The sequence below is a fragment of the Oncorhynchus gorbuscha genome, linkage group LG12 (assembly GCF_021184085.1).
Source record: "Oncorhynchus gorbuscha isolate QuinsamMale2020 ecotype Even-year linkage group LG12, OgorEven_v1.0, whole genome shotgun sequence".
Classification (NCBI taxonomy): domain Eukaryota; kingdom Metazoa; phylum Chordata; class Actinopteri; order Salmoniformes; family Salmonidae; genus Oncorhynchus; species Oncorhynchus gorbuscha.
In genome coordinates, this window is record NC_060184.1 from 23,999,112 (window position 1) to 24,020,143 (window position 21,032).

Below are 21,032 nucleotides of genomic sequence, written 5' to 3' on the forward strand. Positions count from 1 at the left end.
TTTCAAGCTGCAGGTTGATCTTTCTAAGGTTATTTCTCTGTAATCTTAGATCCCAGTCGTTTCCAGAGGTTAAATTCCAACAGGGACCTGGAAAACCAGTGTGTGGCTAATAGAGTAGGAGAGGAGACAGAGTTGCTTTCCATAACGACTTAAACTAACAGCAGGCCGGGATTTTGGGAGGAAGGCTCTAAGAAGGGTGTGACGGGAGGTTTAGACGTCAAATCCCAGGCTTATCTCTACACTGGTCAGGTTTTTAACTGACGACTTTGAAGTCCAGTTTCTCTCCCTGAGGATCAATATCACTGATGGTGTCTTTCTTTAGTATTCAGCGTAATGATATAATCTGAGACATCAAGATAGAACAACATAACTGTTTTGGATTTTTAGAATGTGTGTTTTATTTATTTGCTTTATGATTTATAGTGATAGTATCAATATTGATAAGATATTGGAGGAAATCAATATTTTCACATGTCAAAAAGAAAATATGTTTCCTGTCCGAAAAGTGATCATATTCAACAGTTCAACAGAGGTCAATTGTTTACTGTACATTAAGTCTCTAAAATACATCAGATACTGTTCCACCTATTATTTAGTAACATGTTAACAAAGCTATTGGTTGGAATGTGTATTTGACCTCTGTTTCTCCAAATACAGCACACAGTTTAGTAATAACAGATTTACCATGGGGCCAACCAAAACAGAAGTGGATGTGATAAATTGTATTTTCTACACTATACTGCCATCATATGGACACTTTCAGACCTACATGTAACTCAAGGAGATTCATCATTCAAGACACCATCCACATCATCCACATCATCATTTTCCAGCTGAATAAGACAGAGTGGCAGAGATCTTGTCGGATAAAAGATCATTTTGTTTTTACTAATACAAAAAAAAAGAAGTAGCAGTTTGATATTTAGCTGCAAATGTAGATTTGTGAATGATCCCATTCAATAAAAGCTTAATCATCGACAGTACAGGACACCTCTGAATATTGTCCTACCAGAGGCTCCAGCAGGCAGTTGTGTGCAATGCACTCATTATAGACACACACTCATTAAGACACAACACAAAGAGAAGATGTCAGAGGCTCATAGTGAGCTCTACTCTAACCTCTGACAGAGCTCCTACATTACAGTGTTGCTAAAGGTGTCCGCTCACTGTTCTTCCCAACACTGACATCTCGAGTGGCTTGGACATATTAATGCAACCTGTACAGTTGATATTGTGATAAAAAGGCAGCTTCTAGCATGTAGAGAGCTTTCTATATGGCCATTGTTGATCCTCTATTGCTGATAACGTGGTCTCCAACCCTCACTTTACTGAACTTGTGTGTTTGAGGTATGAGTAAAAAGTACATAATAACCATTTACATTACATTTACATTTAAGTCATTTAGCAGACGCTCTTATCCAGAGCGACTTACAAATTGGTGCATTCACCTTATGACATCCAGTGGAACAACCACTTTACAATAGTGCATCTAAATAAAGGGGGGTGAGAAGGATTACTTTATCCTATCCTAGGTATTCCTTAAAGAGGTGGGGTTTCAGGTGTCTCCGGAAGGTGGTGATTGACTCCGCTGTCCTGGCGTCGTGAGGGAGTTTGTTCCACCATTGGGGAGCCAGAGCAGCGAACAGTTTTGACTGAGCTGAGCGGGAACTGACATACAACCGTACTTCCTCAGTGGTAGGGAGGCGAGCAGGCCAGAGGTGGATGAACGCAGTGCCCTTATTTGGGTGTAGGGCCTGATCAGAGCCTGGAGGTACTGAGGTGCCGTTCCCCCTCACAGCTCCGTAGGCAAGCACCATGGTCTTGTAGCGGATCACGAGCTTCAACTGGAAGCCAGTGGAGAGAGCGGAGGAGCGGGGTGACGTGAGAGAACTTGGGAAGGTTGAACACTAGACGGGCTGCGGCGTTCTGGATGAGTTGAAGGGGTTTAATAAGTTGCAGTAATCCAGACGGGAGATGACAAGTGCCTGGATTAGGACCTGCGCCGCTTCCTGTGTGAGGCAGGGTCGTACTCTGCGGATGTTGTAGAGCATGAACCTACAGGGAACGGGCCACCGCCTTGATGTTAGACTTGAGAACGACAGTTTGTTGTCCAGGATCACGCCAAGGTTCTTAGCGCTCTGGGAGGAGGACACAATGGAGTTGTCAACCGTGATGGCGAGATCATGGAACGGGCAGTCCTTCCCGGGAGGAAGAGCAGCTCCGTCTTAAGTTCAGCTTGAGGTGGTGATCCGTCATCCACACTGATATGTCTGCCAGACATGCAGAGATGCGGTCGCCACCTGGTCATCAGAAGGGGGAAAGGAGAAGATTAATTGTGTGTCGTCTGCATAGCAATGATAGGAGAGACCATGTGAGGTTATGACAGAGCCAAGTGACTTGGTGTTAGCGAGAATAGGAGAGGGCCTAGAACAGAGCCCTGGGGGACACCAGTGGTGAGAGCGCGTGGTGAGGAGACAGATTCTCGCCAGCCACCTGGTAGGAACCTGTCAGGTAGGACGCAATCTATTGTAGCGTGGGCCGCGCCGGAGATGCCCAACTCGGAGAGGGTGGAGAGGAGGATCTGATGGTTCACAGTATCGAAGGCAGCCGATAGGTCTAGAAGGATGAGAGCAGAGGAGAGAGAGTTAGCTTTAGCGGTGCGGAGCGCCTCCGTGATACAGAGAAGAGCAGTCTCAGTTGAATGACTAGTCTTGAAACCTGACTGATTTGGATCAAGAAGGTCATTCTGAGAGAGATAGCGGGAGAGCTGACCAAGGACGGCACGTTCAAGAGTTTTGGAGAGAAAAGAAAGAAGGGATACTGGTCTGTAGTTGTTGACATGAGTGTAGGTATTATTTTTTCAGAAGGGGTGCAACTCTCGCTCTCTTGAAGACGGAAGGGACGTAGCCAGCGGTCAGGATAAGTTGATGAGCGAGGTGAGGTAAGGGAGAAGGTCTCCGGAAATAGTCTGGAGAAGAGAGGAGGGGATAGGGTCGAGCGGGCAGGTTGTTGGGCGGCCGGCCGTCACAAGACGCGAGATTTCATCTGGAGAGAGAGGGGAGAAAGAGGTCAGAGCACAGGGTAGGGCAGTGTGAGCAGAACCAGCGGTGTTGTTTGACTTAGCAAACGAGGATCGGATGTCGTCGATCTTCTTTTCAAAATGGTTGACGAAGTCATCTGCAGAGAGGGAGGAGGGGGGGGAGGGGGAGGAGGATTCAGGAGGGAGGAGAATGTGGCAAAGAGCTTCCTAAGGTTAGAGGCAGATGCTTGGAATTTAGAGTGGTAGAAAGTGGCTTTAGCAGCAGAGACCGAGGAGGAAAATGTAGAGAGGAGGGAGTGAAAGGATAACCACTCTCCTGCATTGAAGGCTTCAGTGGATATACAGGTGAACTGGACAAGGATGGAGATTATGTTTAAATATGTCCTAGTCAGACCCCTTTTAAAATGAATATCCTGTAGAAAAACACTTGGTTTAGTTTTACCATGATAAAATCCGAAATGTCCTGCTAAAGTCAGCTAAACGGAAATGTAATTTCACAGTATGACTATACAAATAGCAAAAACTCTTCAAGGTATAAAATGAAGGATATATTTTTTGCATATGAAATGATATCTGAGGTGTCTATGGGTGGTTTTTAGTGGGCCTGAGAGACCCGTGAGTTTAAAGCAGTGTTGTGGTTTGATTCTCTGACATACAACCGTAAAACCATCAGTCTTACACATCACTGGACCTCTTGATCTTTGGCCCGCCTGGCCTACATATGGAGACTCACCGCCAAATGCAAAGTTCTGGTTAAACATTGTCCCAACGTTTGCGTTCAGCCTGCTGTTGTTTTTACACTAAAGGTCCCGCAATTGTTGGAGGCCATTATTGACTTTGTAATTAAACTATTTTAACGTCAGGATTTGGTCATCATTAGACTTCAAGCCATCTGTTCCCATCCATGGGCTGAAATGGATTTTCCCCTTGAGTAGATAAAGGATAACACTGATGGGGAATATCATTCATTTAGCTTTATTTATTCATGTTGTGGAGACAAATGCTGAATCCTCTACTTTAATACATAGCCTGTGCACGTACGTATCAACTCAATACATTTAAATAGTGTATCGCTTCGAAATGATATCATTTCGGCACACAAATGCCCTGGTCAATCTAATGTTACTGATTATGGTTTTATTGGCTTCCATCTGCTCAAAGGCTAACAAAGCTCCATTTAGACAACTCCCCGGAAGTTTCTCTAAAGGGCCACAATGTATAAACAGCTTGATCCCTCTGTGGGTCAAACACCTCTATTGGTTCTAGTTTCTGGTAAACACCTTTATCTGACCATATCTCCCTCTATTGTACATCGAAGAAATCAAATAATAACAGACAAAGCTCAACTTTGATCCACTGCTTCTTGCATTGTCATTCCGGACAGTAATCTTTATTTCCTCACCTGGTGTAGGTCCAGTTGAGCCATTAAAGGGATGTGTATTCAGAGTTTTGACACTGAGGCTTTCAATTGAGAGATTAGAGATCGTTATTTTGGATGTACTGACAACCAGACAAATGGCTGAAGAAGCACATGAACGCAAACTAACAAAGTCTCTCTCTCTCTCTCTCTCTCTCTCTCTCTCTCTCTAATGAATGAAGCCTTACAGTATTATTTAATAAATATTAATTTGTATTGCAAAAACAGTAATTTCTAAGCTCCTACCTCTCATTCGGTCATATACAGGTCAAACACCTCTATTGGTGTATAAGTACATTTTCTACTAATTTTACATTTATCAAAACCTAAGATACAAAAATGTTTTGCTTACAGTTTAGTTTCAACACCGTCTGGCCTAACCCAGATAGAGAGTATATATTTCCAGCATTAATATTACATTGTAACAGGCTATAAAGGCAACTAAAATAAATAACATGCTGTTTTAAAACTTGTATAATCAATCAAACCTGTCTTACATGAGACTATATATTTTACATTTCAAATGTTTACATTCCTGGTATTATTCTACAGGTATTTATTTACATGCTGACTCAGAAAATACACAAAGTCACCTTTGACCACATGAAGATGAACAGATTGAATTATATTAAAATGGTTCAATTGCAAATGATTCATTAATTCAATTCATCAAAACATTTCACTGCACATTGACTGAACAGCTGAGGGCTTCATAAATGGACAAAAGATATATAGGCTACATGAGAGGTACTTTAAGCATATTTCTGTCTGTGATCTGAGTCATTGCTTACAGTGACTGAGTGGTGTGGGAGGGAACGGAGGCCCTTGAGGAACGGTGTGGGAGGGAACGGAGGACCTTGAGGAATGGTGTGGGAGGGAACGGAGGACCTTGAGGAGTGGTGTGGGAGGGAACGGAGGACCTTGAGGAACGGTGTGGGAGGAAACGGAGGACCTTGAGGAACGGAGTAGGAGGGAATGGAGGACCTTGAGGAGTGGTGTGGGAGGGAATGGAGGACCTTGAGGAACGGTGTGGGAGGGAATGGAGGACCTTGAGGAACGGTGTGGGAGGGAACGGAGGACCTTGAGGAACGGTGTGGGAGGGAACGGAGGACCTTGAGGAGTGGTGTGGGAGGGAACGGAGGACCTTGAGGAACGGTGTGGGAGGGAACGGAGGCCCTTGAGGAATGGTGTGGGAGGGAACGGAGGACCTTGAGGAATGGTGTGGGAGGGAACGGAGGACCTTGAGGAACGGTGTGGGAGGGAACGGAGGACCTTGAGGAATGGTGTGGGAGGGAATGGAGGACCTTGAGGACGGTGTGGGAGGAGGAGGATGAGGAACGGTGTGGGAGGGAACGGAGGACCTTGAGGAGTGGTGTGGGAGGGAATGGAGGACCTTGAGGAACGGTGTGGGAGGGAACGGAGGACCTTGAGGAATGGTTGGGAGGGAATGGAGGACCTTGAGGAGTAGTGTGGGAGGGAACGGAGGACCTTGAGGAGTGGTGTGGGAGGGAATGGAGGACCTTGAGGAACGGTGTGGGAGGGAACGGAGGACATTGAGGAATAGTGTGGGAGGGAACGGAGGACCTTGAGGAACGGTGTGGGAGGGAATGGAGGACCTTGAGGAATGGTTTGGGAGGGAACGGAGGACCTTGAGGAACGGTGTGGGAGGGAACGGAGGACCTTGAGGAGTGGTGTGGGAGGGAACGGAGGACCTTGAGGAGTGGTGTGGGAGGGAATGGAGGACCTTGAGGAACGGTGTGGGAGGGAACGGAGGACATTGAGGAACGGTGTGGGAGGGAACGGAGGACCTTGAGGAGTGGTGTGGGAGGGAATGGAGGACCTTGAGGAACGGTGTGGGGAGGGGGAGGACATTGAGGAACGGACGGAGGACCTTAAGGAGTGGTGTGGGAGGGAATGGAGGACCTTGAGGAACGGTGTGGGAGGGAACGGAGGACCTTGAGGAGTGGTGTGGGAGGGAATGGAGGACCTTGAGGAACGGTGTGGGAGGGAACGGAGGACCTTGAGGAGTGGTGTGGGAGGGAATGGAGGACCTTGAGGAACGGTGTGGGAGGGAACGGAGGACCTTGAGGAATAGTGTGGGAGGGAACGGAGGACCTTGAGGAACGGTGTGGGAGGGAATGGAGGACCTTGATGAATGGTTTGGGAGGGAACGGAGGACCTTGAGGAGTAGTGTGGGAGGGAACGGAGGACATTGAGGAACGGTGTGGGAGGGAACGGAGGACCTTGAGGAGTGGTGTGGGAGGGAATGGAGGACCTTGAGGAACGGTGTGGGAGGGAACGGAGGACATTGAGGAACGGTGTGGGAGGGAACGGAGGACCTTAAGGAGTGGTGTGGGAGGGAACGAAGGACCTTGAGGAACGGTGTGGGAGGGAACGGAGGACATTGAGGAACGGTGTGGGAGGGAACGGAGGACCTTGAGGAGCGGTGTGGGAGGGAACGGAGGACCTTGAGGAACGGTGTGGGAGGGAAGGGAAGACCTTGAGGAACGGTGTGGGAGGGAACGGAGGACCTTAAGGAGTGGTGTGGGAGGGAAGGGAAGACCTTGAGGAACGGTGTGGGAGGGAACGGAGGACCTTGAGGAGTGGTGTGAGAGGGAACGGAAGACCTTGAGGAGTGGTGTGAGAGGGAACGGAGGACCTTGAGGAGTGGTGTGAGAGGGAACGGAAGACCTTGAGGAGTGGTGTGAGAGGGAACGGAAGACCTTGAGGAGTGGTGTGAGAGGGAACGGAAGACCTTGAGGAGTGGTGTGAGAGGGAATGGAGGACCTTGAGGAGCGGTGTGAGAGGGAACGGAGGACCTTGAGGAGCGGTGTGGGAGGGAACGGAGGACCTTGAGGAGTGGTGTGAGAGGGAACGGAGGACCTTGAGGAGCGGTGTGGGAGGGAAGAGAGGACCTTGAGGAGCGGTGTGAGAGGGAACGGAGGACCTTGAGGAGCGGTGTGAGAGGGAACGGAAGACCTTGAGGAGCGGTGTGGGAGGGAAGGGAGGACCTTGAGGAGTGGTGTGAGAGGGAATGGAGGACCTTGAGGAGCGGTGTGGGAGGGAAGGGAGGACCTTGAGGAGCGGTGTGGGAGGGAACGGAGGACCTTGAGGAGCGGTGTGGGAGGGAAGGGAGGACCTTGAGGAGCGGTGTGAGAGGGAACGGAGGACCTTGAGGAGTGGTGTGAGAGGGAAGGGAGGACCTTGAGGAGTGGTGTGAGAGGGAATGGAGGACCTTGAGGAGCGGTGTGAGAGGGAACGGAGGACCTTGAGGAGTGGTGGTGGTTGGAGGTTCTGTCACAGCTCACGGTCCTCCTCCACTAGACCCCATAAACACAGTGTTGATGGGTGGCAGCGATGACACCATGTCACGTACCTCAGATGATCCCTGGTGAGGAAGCGGTGCATCCTGGGAGTGGAACTGGGCAGGACCTCCATACATGCAGGGTGCGGAGATCGAGGAGGGGAGGGGAGGAGCTAGAGACAAAAACAAGATTATCTTGAATGGGAAACTTACTAGAACAATTATACAAAGCACTCATCGTTTCACCCAGGCCATTGCTGCACATTGGTAGTGGAACAATGCTGTTCCCTATTACAATGTAAAGTGCCTTGAGCACTAAATATAAATGAAATCCATCACTGACCTCCAGGTGTGCCCAGTGAGTCAGACTCAGGGTAGTAAGGGCCTGCCGGCTTTCTGCCTGTGTCATCCAGGATGTTGAGGGGGTCGTGTACATCAGCGTATGTTGGGACGGAACGGATACTGCTCACACTGCTAATAACTGACACATGCTGGTCTATCATGGAACCCAGCCTCTGGCTATCCAGGTAGCCACTGTTTCCATAGTACCCTGAAAAACAGAGAGGTTCCTGTATGAGCAGAATACACATTTATGGTACAACTTATTGTTAGGGCCCTGAGTTATTTCTGACTAGGTGATGTGACCACATGATCTAACCAGGAAAAACAGACTACTCAGGGCCTATTTCAATATAATTCATCCTTACCACTGTGTCCTGCTGTTGAGTAGGCAGACTCCTGACAGCCACTACTGTTTAACCCACTCATGACAAAGTTGTATCCTCCAGAGTCCAGTAGCTGAGTCTCCATCCCAGGATCAGGGACTGTGCTATAATTGGAGGTGGGTCTGGAGCTGTAGGGGGACACAGCACAGCTGCTGTTGAAGTAGTCTTTGGCCAGGTGCTGCTCACTGAAGGACGGGTAGTGGCTGCTATCGGAACGGGTGTGATAGGCAGGGGCCTGAGCGTGTGTCTGGGGCCTGAACACAGCCTGGTAGTTGGAAGTGGTTGGGTAGTAGCTGGGGCTACTGGAAGGCAGGCTCTGGTACATGGTGTCTGGGAAGGCTTGGCAGGAGATGTGGGGCTGGATGGTGGTGCAGGCGATCTGGGGTATGACGGCCATGGGGCCCTGGTTGATGACACTGCCCCTGTTCACCATGGCTGGGGAGATGGGAGGGGTCATCAGAGGGCCACTGTTCTGGGAAAAGTCCATTTGTCCTTGGAGTATAGAGGAAAGTGACTAAGATTTTAGACAATACAATAGGAACATTTATTATTAAATTAGCAATTGTCACACAAACTTATTTATGTTAAACCAATGAAAGTTTCAATAAAGCTCACATACAATCGGGCAAATTAAATTCAGGAACTGACTGAGAAAATTTCACCCTAAAAATGCATTTGTACCTGACAGAGAGAACCCATCTGTTTCAGAGCCTTGGTAGACAGTCATGTTTGCCTGCTGATTAGCTGACAGGGTCATGTATGTGTGTTCTGAGAGGGACTCGTTCTTCACAGACAGATCACTGGACACCGCGCTGGGCTTGTTACGGTTGGCCAGGAAACAGGAGCTAGGGGAGGCAGTGAATGCCGCCTTGCTGCCATCTGAAAATAATCACAACAATGTACCTCAGTGATCCTACATCCTCTACAATTACTCCATACTGCTTCATGAAAACAGATAGTATTAAGATGAATTTCAATAACAACTTAATGAAAAAAAAAAAAATCAGAGTTCTACATAATATAATTAGATACTCTATGTATGACATGTAATTGTATATTTTCGATCAAAAGTAAAAACAGTCACGCTTGCGTGTACCTGCATTTCTCATGTATTTATCTAGGATATTCTGGAGGTCTTGTTCTTTGTCATTGTTGAATTGTGTCTCAATAGCCAGAAGGATATACTCATCCAGCAGCATGCGGATTAGGTGGAACGAACCTGGGATGAAAAAAGAAACTTTGTTTGCTACTAGCATAACAACCTCTTACTGTCCTAGTTTTTCCCACCAGAAATCAACCTATTATCGTATCACATTTTTCTGAAGCTCAGATGTGCACTATCATGACAGAATATCCAAATATTCTCTAACAACCTTTACCTTACAAATTGTGAAACTGCTCCAAAGGCTGTTCTGTGCACCAATCACCAGGTGCGGAGGGTTTGACCCAACCAGCCCCAGAGGTCTGCCTTCACCTGGGCTTTCATCTCCCCAGGCCTGCTGTTTGACCTGTTGGGTCATGTGATTGTTCTCCAGTCTGTTTGACTTTTGTTTGGTGATAGACCCGTCATGGCCAGGAGGTGAGGAAGGTGCATGGAAGTCTGTCTCCAAACACAGTGCACGCGACCGAGAGATAATGCTTTGTTTACCTGGGGCTAGGTCATTATAATTTATGGCTCATTGTAGCATTCTGTTCAGAGCCAGCCGACCAAACAAAATGATAAGTGTGTTTGTGTCTGTCGTAGTGCCCGACCGGGTATCATTTAGGCCATGGCAGAAGTAATGAATTTAACTAAAAGCTGAAATTACATATACATAGGCTAGTGTGCAGCATTTCCTGAATGTTCTAGATGTTCCATGGATATACACACTATCAGGAGGAACTGTTATAGAGGGATGTAGTCATTTCTTACCAAAACTTGTGGCGTTGTTCAACGTGAGGTTGTGCATAACACGTGCTCCAAAGAAACTCCACTTGAGGAGGAAGTCCTGAGCTCGCTTCTTTATGGACCGTCCGTTCTGCTTCCCAGGCTGGAGAGAAAGGAACAAACAGATTGGATGTCAACATCCAATCTGACAACCCCAATCTTAGATTGGAAATGGGGACAACGTACCTTAATGACCTTCTGCTCCACAACAGTGTCCAGCCACTCAATAAAGGATTCCACAGTGGCATTCTTCTTCAGTAGGTCTTTCAGCTCTTGGAACACTGTTATAGAGTCATCTAGCAACATGAGGAGAAAGCTAATTAACATTGTTTACAGGAATTAACCTGGCAGTGTTTTCCATGTACAATGTAAATGTTCGATGAGGGAAAATGATTCAAGTCTCTCACATTCAGAGTAGAGGTCAGAGTCTTGGTCACTACTTGAGATGGTGAAAAGGGCTTGTGACCCTATGCTGTTCAAATCCACTTGGTCTATATCCACCACCATGGAGTTCACCACATTCTGGTCAAAAAGAGCTGGTCTTGCGATCTGTTGTAAAAACAAAAAATGACCAAAAATGACATATGCAAATTCTATATCTTAGAGTCCTAATAAAATTAATGATATATAGATATACTTCAAATACTTTTAAATATGTATTTGTAAAGTTAAACATGAACAAAATATGTATACTCTTCTGTGCTGTTATCAGTGCTTTACCTGGGCAAGGTGTAAGAAGGAAGTCTGACGTTTTAGAGAGGACACAAATCTGCGTGCGATCGGGAGCTTCTTCTCTGAGAGGCATTCTGGGAGGTTTTCCAGAGAAGACACCATCCAGTCTTCCCAGTGCTTGGCCAAGTTACGGATGTCTGCCAGGAGACTGCAAACAAGATACTCTTTACACACAACAGTACGTGACCTGAACCGACTGCCATATCTTATGACTAGTAATTCCATATAGCATAAACCTTACAATACATCTGGTGTCCAGGTGAGCAAAACACAAATGTCGAAAGACAAAAATACTCTACCTTTCAGGCATCTCCTGCATCGTAGCAGGTATCAGGACATCTGTCAGAACCTGAAAAAATGGATAGCACAACCTGTCCAGTTGAGGTAGTAGTCCTTCAACAACTAGTGAGGATGCTGCTCTATGATTCTGGAGAAACACCCACCTTATATAGTATAGAGTCACACACACAGAAGATGTCCACGATTATGGAGTTATCCAGCAGTGGTGAAAGATGGTCGGGCATTCCTTGCCAGAAATGCAGCAGAAAATTCTGTATCTGAAAGATAGTAAATATGAATAGTGAGTCAGGAGAAAATTGGTCAGAAAAGGCTACAAAGTCTTTTGTCTGGATTTTGTATAGAATACCTCTTCGAAGTTGACATTGATGGCATTGTCCAGGATGCACTGACAATGTGTTTTGTACATCATGATGAGCGTGTCCACCTATGGGACATAACGTTTTGCATTTACATTTGAGTCAATTCAGCAAATGCTCTTATCCAGAGCGAGTGCATACATTTCTCACTAACAGAGTGTGAAGATAATTCACAACGGTCACAGTCTTCTTGCTACTGAATACCGTATGTGATCAGCAATCTTAATCTTAATCATTTTAATAATCTTCCTCGGTGTTGGCCTTTCTAGGGAGTTTTTCCTAGCCAACGTGCTTCAACACCTGCATTGCTTGCTGTTTGGGGTTTTAGGCTGGGTTTCTGTACAGTACTTTGAGATATCAGCTGATGTACGAAGGGCTATATAAATACATTTGATTTGATTTGAATGGCAGAGAAAGTTGAAGTGTTGATGAAAAAAATACAAACCTTCTCTTTAGAGACAGAACCTTGAAGCACTAGATGCTGTACACTTGGGAATTCTGGGAGCAAAGTTCCTGTTTTGGAGCTGAGGGAGTATTTCCGAGTATATCCTCCCTGTTAAATAGAGGAACATCAAACAGTATGAATGTTTGACGTCGTAGTCTTGTAACAGGTACAATGTATTAGAAAACATGATTCACGTCACTAAAATCTTACAAGAAGATATGAACATGAAAATAAACTGTTATTTGTCCGTTATATATTTGCTAGAGACTGTTCATTCATAACAATCTTACCTCATTCTTGAGTTTGCTCCCTGAAAATCTATAATCAAATAATAAATCAGACCGAGATTCAATTCCAGAATGTCATTGCAATTTCAATTCCATAGTTGAGTAAGTAGCCTCAGACCTGGCTGATCACTTCCTATAACAAACATTACAGATTGATGTGTATTAGGACAATGCTCCAGAGCAAATTATGTGAATGATCTTACCTCGTCAAGCCTTTTCCTGAGTACACCAAGTGATAATAGGCACTGCTCTCTTTGATGCCAATGCCGTAATAATGATATCTGTCGAATATCAACAACATCCATACATGTTATATTGAGGCATATCATATCACTACAAGAACAATTCTGTTTGAAAAGCAAATATTCCCCGCTACATCTTACTTTGAATGACCTCGGGTCCCAAGTCTTCTTGTTGTAAGAAGTGGAAATTTCTGACGAATTGTCTAATGTAGAACAATACAAGAAAACAACATAATTGACATTTTCCACCACCATATGTTACGTTTATCTATAACATCCACCACAAACTCCACCGCATCCTCAAGACTCATATCACCTTGCCAAATGTAGCAGCACAGGCTGGATCCAGTTTCTCCTTCCTACAGAAGTCTAGGTAGTGAGCGTACAGGATGCAACGTGGCAGACAAACCCCTTCACAAACAATATAGTTTTCCTCCAGCCTAGGGAACAAGCAGTCACACAAATCAAATGTATAATCAATCATCAACAACAACTAAATAAACATTCACATTCGTAAGAAGGATTGTTACTATACAAATGCATTTCAACACAATCAATATTATAGTTGTAAAATGTTGTGACTTTGGAACACTACCATTGAAGGGTGAGCTGAGTCTGTTTCTTCTTGTCTTTTATGATCTGAGTGATGCTTTTCCTCGGGGTCGTCTGTTTGAAAGCCAAATCTTTGGAATACTCAACAAAATCCTGGTCCTCCTCAGAAGACTGGGTTTCATTAGTGTCCTCTGCTTCTGACAGTGTTGTGGGGGAAAAAACAGTCATGAGGTGAAAAATATTTTTCAGTTGTACAGGGCCATGACAAGGTAGGTGGCTAAATGAACCATACAATTAGAAATAAGTATTCCCTAGACAGGATTTCCAAGAGTCATGAAAATGAACATAATAGAGAAAAATGGGTCCCATGTGGCTCAGTTTGAAGAGCATAGTGCCCGCAACGCCAGGGATGTGGGCTCGATTCCCAAGTGGGACCGGTACATGGTACGAAAAAATGTATGCCCTCACTACTATATAATTCTGCTATGACTTATTTCTGGTCACATTGATTAGAATGTTTAGGCTACAAATATTAAGAGAGAGGGATAAAACGGGATTTGGAATACATGCTTTTCTTTTAACCTACCCAACAAACAATTAAGAAGTATACTTTGGTGCAGGCATATTTAAACAAAAAACGATCCACAATTTAATACAGCACAAACTACTGCTTGACATCAACAAGCGCTCAATTTTTAATGGCGTTTATAATTTGATGACTCTTGGGGGAAGAGGGCCTCTCAGCAATCAATTATGTGTAGGCCTATTAATCCGAATTGATTCATCACCTGATTTAATTCCCGAATCATCTTCCTCGTCAAACTTTGAGAGTGAATGTCCATGGAAATCACGGGGTAATTTCTCGTCAGATAAAGCGGTGTGCATAAACTCCTCAGAGGCATCGCAGAATTTCTTGGTTGAAGGTGGATGAACATGAAGAAATGGGCCATCCCGGATCGGGCTTGTATTCCGTTTCATAGGCATGTTCAATGAAAATATTATGAGGTAAAAAGTAACACAAAACAAATACAAAATAACTGAAATAGAACATTTAAATGCATGTGTAAGAACATGTACACAGATTGTCTTCATGAGGCAAGTATCCTATCCGCACAAATTCAATTCTCCAAATAAATATACTTATATATACTTTCCCCCCAATTTCATCATCTCATCTCATAATTAGATATCCATTTTCAGTAGCATAATAGAAAACAAAAACAAAGCGCAGTTCTCAAGTCTCTCCCTACACCTTACAATGAAACTCTGATAACGACTTTTTTGGAGTCAATGCTGTGGTTAAAGAACAACGTCACATTGGTAATTGCCTAGGGATTCATTTATCATATTTGCAGAGGACGGGGCGCTGATTCAGTCTATCAATGATTAACTAAAAAGCCAACATCTATCCTTGGTCTGCTGTAGTCCTGCACTGCCTCGCACCTTATGCCGTTAGCAGACAAATAAGTGTTTGCTATTTTAATCTAAAATTGAATCATCTATGCAATAAAGCTGTGTATTTGTTTACGCATAATTATTTCCTGTGGATTTATGCGAAATACCTAAATGAAACAGTTTTTCAGCAACAAGGATATAGGCCTTGTATCAAATGCTACTCGGGATGTCCCCCTCCAGTGTAGTCAAGCCAATAAGTGTTTCATCTGAACACAACAAATCCGTTTCACACCTGACATTTAATTAAATACCGTGTTATTTTATCGAATATTTAGTTTGCTGGGCAGATTCTAACATCATTTTCCATAAATGTATTTAAGGGGGGGGGGGGGGGGTGATTACTTGTGCTATTCTTACCATGCAGCAGGTATAGTTGAAGTCGTAAGTTTACATACACCTTAGCCAAATACATTTAAACTCAGTTTTTCACCATTTCTGACATTTAATCCTAGTAAAAATGATCTGTCTTATATCAGTTAGGATCACCACTTTATTTTAAGAATGTGAAATGTCAGAATAATAGTAGAGAGAATTATTTATTTCAGCTTTTATTTATTTCATCACATTCCCAGTGGGTCAGAAGTTTACATACACTCAATTAGTTTTTGGTAACATTGCCTTTAAATGGTTTAACTTGGGTCAAACATTTTGGGTAGCCTTCCACAAGCTTCCCACAATAAGTTGGGTGAATTTTGGCCCATTCCTCCTGACAGAGCTGGTGTAACTGAATCAGGTTTGTAGGCCTTCTTGCTCGCACATGCTTTTTCAGTTCTGACCACAAATTTTCTCTAGGATTGAGGTCAGGGCTTTGTGATGGCCACTCCAATACCTTGAATTTGTTGTCCTTAAGCCATTTTGCCACAACTTTGGTAGTATGGTCATTGTCCATTTGGAAGACCCATTTGCGACCAAGCTTTAACTGATGTCTTGAGATGTTGCTTCAATATATCCACATAATTTTTCACCCTCATGATGTAATCTATTTTGTGAAGTCCACCAGTCCCTCCTGCAGCAAAGCACCCGCACAACCTGATGCTGCCACCCCGTGCTTTAAGGTTGGGATGGTGTTCTTCGGCTTGCAAGCCTCCCCCTTTTTCCTCCAAACATAACGATGGTCAGCTGTTTAAAGGCACAGTCAACTTAGTGTATGTTAACTTCTGACCCACTGGAATTGTGAAATAATCTGTATGTAAACAATTGTTGGAAAAATGACTTGTGTCATGCACAAAGTAGATGTCCTAAAAGACTTGTCAAAACTGTAGTTTGTTAACAAGACATTTGTGGAGTGGTTGAAAAACGAGTTTTAATGACTCCAACCTAAGTGTATGTAAACGTCCAACTTCAACTGTATAGGGAGGAAGTTAGAGTCTTCTCCGTCCTTTTCAAGGTCACAGCGGTTGACTGCTGATCCGAAGTTGGATGGTTCTTCAATGAAATGAAGGTAGCCTACAGTCATTTCTAACAACAAAAATGTAACAGCCAACGTGCTGTGCTATTTGTCACAGAATTATTGTGTTTATTGTAGCTGCCTGTCAGCTTACATTTGTGGTAGTTGTGTAATTTAGCTACCTTGCAACGCAACCAGCTACATGTAGCTAGCTCGCTAATTTCCATGCGGAGAATAGTTAGCACCAATGGTATGGAATTGTGGCTCGAGTACTCCCTGAACCATAATCTGGGTTTACAGGAGCCATTCTCCTTTATGCCCAGGAAGCAGCAATTCAATTTGCCATTCACCAGCCTTTAAAGCTTAATAATGTTAAAATATTCAGGCCAATTTACCAAAGAATAGGGCATGCGCACTTGCTCTAAAACAATACTTAGGTTCTTCCCAGATGAGGCATTATTTTGGTTCCATGCAACTTTTTACTTAAACCTTTTTTTGGAAGTAAATACTGGCAGGGACGGCAGTAATGCGGATAATTTCCCTTAGAAACGCCATTCTTTGGTAAAGTACCCAGCATGTTTTTATATTAAGATTGAAAAGCTGGTGAATGGCAAGTTGAATGGCTGCTTCCTGGGTTCAAAAGATAACGCTTTCTGTAAACCCAGATTCCAGTTCATAATGCTGTACTGTAAATATTGTCCAAACGTCTAATAGTATTTTCGTAGCCATATCTAATTTAATGTTTGACTTAGGGAATTAATTTGATATGTTAGTTGGTTAGCTAGTTAGTTATACTAGCGGGAAGAGTCTGAGAGTCGGGAAGCTAGTTCAGGGAGGGAGTATTTTAATTAATAGATGAAACATAATACAAAACAAGTAACACGAACAATGCACAGACAGGAAACAGAAACAATGACGCCTGGGGAAGGAACCAAAGGGAGTGACATATATAGGGCAGGTAATCAAGGAGGTGATGGAGTCCAGGTGAGTGTCATTATGCGCAGATGCGGGTAACGATGGTGACAGGTGTGCACCATAATGAGCAGCCTGGTGACCTGGAGGCCGGAGAGGGAGCACACGTGACATCATGACACGTGTGAGGTCACTATGTAGCCATGCACCAGCTAACGTTTGTCTATGATCATTTGCTGTTATGCATAAATCTTCACATATCTTCACAGGACCTCAGACTGGGGCGAAGATTCTCCTTCCAACAGGACAACGACTATAAGCACACAGCCAAGACATCGCAGGAATGGCTTCGGGACGAGTCTCCGAATGTCCTTGAGTGGCCCAGCCAGAGCCCGGGCTTGAACCCGATCTAACATATCTGGGGTGACCTGAAAATAGCTGTGCAGCGACGCTCCCCATCCAACCTGACAGAGCTTGAGTGGATCTGCAAAGAAGATTGGGAGAAAATCCCCAAATACAGGTGTGTCAAGCTTGTAGCATCATACCCAAGAAGACTCAAGGCTGTAATCGCTGCCAAAGGTGCTTCAACAAGGTACTAAGTATAGGGTCTGAATACTTACATAAATGTAATATTTACGTTTTTTAAATTTTAAATAAATGTGCAAAAATGTCTAAAAACCTGTTTTTACTTTGGCAGTATTGTGTGTAGATTGATGAGGGGGGGAAATCATACATTTTAGAATAAGGCTGTAACGTAACAAAATGTGGAAAAAGTCAAGGGGTCTGAATACTTTCCAAATGCACTATATATGCATCAAGAAGATCAATTTGTCCTCAGTTGTTCTCTCGTGAATGTCAAGCCTTTTGACGACGACGATGTATGGAGAATCTTTGCAACCGAATACTTCAGACGAGCAGTCTCCAACAAAGCTTGCTTTGTGCGTGTCGTCCATGTAAGGAAAGATGGATATGTGTTTGATTTGTATGAGTGGGAAAACAACACATCACAGAGCTTCTGACCACAACCAAACATGTATAATTCTGGAAATACACTCCCTCTGAGCCTGTGATATTAAAGAGCGAGATGGAGAAGAAAATTATGAAACAGAAGTTCTGTAGAATAGGACAAGTTAGTGGAAATGGATTAAGCACGAGTGGAGTCACCAGGAACTCTCCCGAAGATATGTGGGACATTTCTGAATCGGATGGCTGTGAAAAGAAACCTGAAAGCCCAGAGTCAAGAACCCCAAAAGACAAGAATCCGACTGTGGAATTCAAAGCACTGACATTCGGAGGTGAGATAGCTGTGTCGGAACTAGAAGCACAAGCATTTCGCTACACTCGCATTAACATCTACTAACCATGTGTATGTGACAAATACAATTTGATTCGATTGATTTGATTTGATTTGTGCAATGCGCTCACATCAACACACCCTCAGATTGTTGGTGCCAGCTGAAAAGCAAGATCCCCAACTTGGAGGAAATTATGGAAGCGATCCAGGAGCATTACCACACACACACTATTCCCGTGCAGGCAGGTGTTTCATGTTGTTGCCAAGTCTGAAGATGACGGCAGATGGTACAGATCCTGCATTGTCGGAGCACAGTAAGACGAAGTTGAAGTGATATTTGTGGACAACGGGATAGTAGCAAAAGAGTGTGCACGATCCTCAAGCAATAGTGCCAGAATTCCTTGATCTTGAGGGGCAAGCGTTTAGATGTAGCCTTTACAACTTGATCTTGAGGGGCAAGCGTTTAGATGTAGCCTTTACAACTTGATCTTGAGGGGCAAGCGTTTAGATGTAGCCTTTACAACTTGATCTTGAGGGGCAAGCGTTTAGATGTAGCCTTTACAACTTGATCTTGAGGGGCAAGCGTTTAGATGTAGCCTTTACAACTTGATTGAACCTGCAAAAGGCAGCGGTGGTGATTGATGCACAGAGGCATGAGATTTACTGAAGGACATCACTCAAAGCCACTCAGGGAATTTGACATGCAGTGCACACTTTCAACTGTATGTAAAAAACAATGTTGTTGACCTCCAGAACAGTCAACAGAATGCAGCAAAGAAGCTTGCGGAAAAAGGTTTCGCAAGAGAAGGGCAAACCTCTATGCAGCTTATATAATCAATATGCCCAGACTCTTTTGTCCATTCCTCCTACAACTTGAGATGCAGAAGTGAAGAGTCAGAAGTGAAGAGTCACTCATGTGTGCAGGCCATGGGAGATGTATTGCCAATTGGACAGAAATACTGAAATGATTGAAGACTTGATATAGAAAGTCACCATGGAAAGTGAATAAATTCTGCGTGCCATTGGAAAACTTTGCCTGGCATAATATTACGGTAATGGCAAATGGTACAGGGATGTGGCTTGCCCTGTTCAGTCTACTCTGCTTCTAAACATGTTTTGGCTGTGGACTATGGAAACATGTATATCGTTGAAAAAACTACAACTATTTAATGTCTATTCCCAGACATTCAGCATATTTATTGTTCACTCCCATCCAGGCATTGAGATGCAGTTGAACAAATCCTGAAAAAGGACAACTTGCAGAGGTCAACAAATGGCTGGAGAAATCCATTCTCCACTAGCCACTTCAAGCTGTTGTTGCAGGAAAGAATGAGGATGGGACTGTCTCTTTCGATCTGTTTGATGGAGACATAAACATCAATGAGAACGTCAAAACCGCTCATTGCTAATCAAAAACACAAGGAGAAGAAAAGAAACAGTGGACCTGTGACTGGTCATGAAGGACACAAAGAGCAATTGAAGAACAAAACTTGATAAAAAACTAGACATTCATCATCTGAAAGTGTGTTACTGGCCACAACAAGCACCAACATCAAAAGAAGCAGTCTTTAAATGCTCAAAAAGCAAACCCACCAAAGTGTCCTGATGCCCAGTAAGATTAGAAAGAGCACAGTGGAAAAAATCACATAGTTCAAATGTGAGGAAAGGACAGAAGGAAAAACAGATCAAAGTGATGTAGACAGTACCTCCAAACTCCCAGAAATAGTTTGCTCCATCCAATTGCCAAAACGTGCACAACTCCCCCTTGTTCCCAAAATAAAATAAGGGTTCCGAGGTCTGGGGTTTGTTTCCCACATCAATACCGTAAACAGCTTTTTAAAAATCCAAATGCAAAATGATGAACAATCCATTCTGAAAATGGATTGAGCTGTTTAACGCTGAGCTGTTTAAAGAAACCATGGAGAACCATGTTGCTACTGATATTTACATTTACATTTAAGTCATTTAGCAGACGCTCTTATCCAGAGCGACTTACACATTGGATATGAAGAGGATGGTGTACTCTACTGTGCAGTTGTAACAGATAATGCATCAAATGGCCATTTCATGGTGGAGGTTGTTGACTATGGAAATTCAGACAAAACGTACACTCTGACAAGTGAGGAGAATGTCAAAGGAAATTAACAAAAGTCGACCAGTGGCACAGGGCAGTTGTATGGCATGCATCTATTTACCTACAGAGGACATCTCAATGGGTTGATGAATGGAGTGTTCATCATCCAGCAAATGGAGGCTGCAATTTCTGAATGTGCTGAAGACCCCCCCCCCCCAAAAAAGCTATTCCTTAAATTAAGATTTCAGTATGACAACATCTTTTTGGAGTGTATTTGAAAGAAGATCAATGGTGTTGCTTTCTGACTGGCACAGTTTAGTCTTGATATTTATGTATCATAAATAACTGAAGTGGAATGTCCTTTTGTTTGAATGATATTGTGCCTCTTGCTTATAGAACAAAAATACTATTGGGATATTCAGGCAAACTGCTAAAATGTTATGACTATACTGATATTCAAGTTAGTAATTTGATAGGCCTAATTTTTCTTTGGTTTTTGATGCTGTACTGTAATTGATTATGGTTATTTTCAGTGGTGTAAAGTACTTAAGTAAAACTACTTTAAAGTACTACTTAAGTGTTT

At 43.9% G+C, this 21,032-nt stretch overlaps 1 protein-coding gene across 1 annotated transcript; it reads right to left on the minus strand.

Moving 5' to 3' along the window:
- Positions 1-7,630: 7,630 nt before the first annotated feature.
- Positions 7,631-14,311, minus strand: LOC123990347 (DNA-binding protein RFX6-like). The gene is made up of 19 exons (XM_046290925.1): positions 14,116-14,311; positions 13,371-13,524; positions 13,092-13,215; positions 12,917-12,978; positions 12,737-12,814; positions 12,537-12,564; positions 12,247-12,354; positions 11,792-11,869; positions 11,589-11,702; positions 11,445-11,494; positions 11,134-11,293; positions 10,821-10,962; positions 10,600-10,709; positions 10,399-10,516; positions 9,583-9,705; positions 9,168-9,365; positions 8,469-8,978; positions 8,105-8,311; positions 7,631-7,934 (listed from the first exon to the last, which is right to left on the minus strand). Exons 1-19 carry the CDS (start codon positions 14,309-14,311, stop codon positions 7,762-7,764), a joined length of 2,733 nt encoding a protein of 910 aa, XP_046146881.1. The 3' UTR covers positions 7,631-7,761.
- Between the last annotated feature and the right edge of the window lie 6,721 nt (positions 14,312-21,032).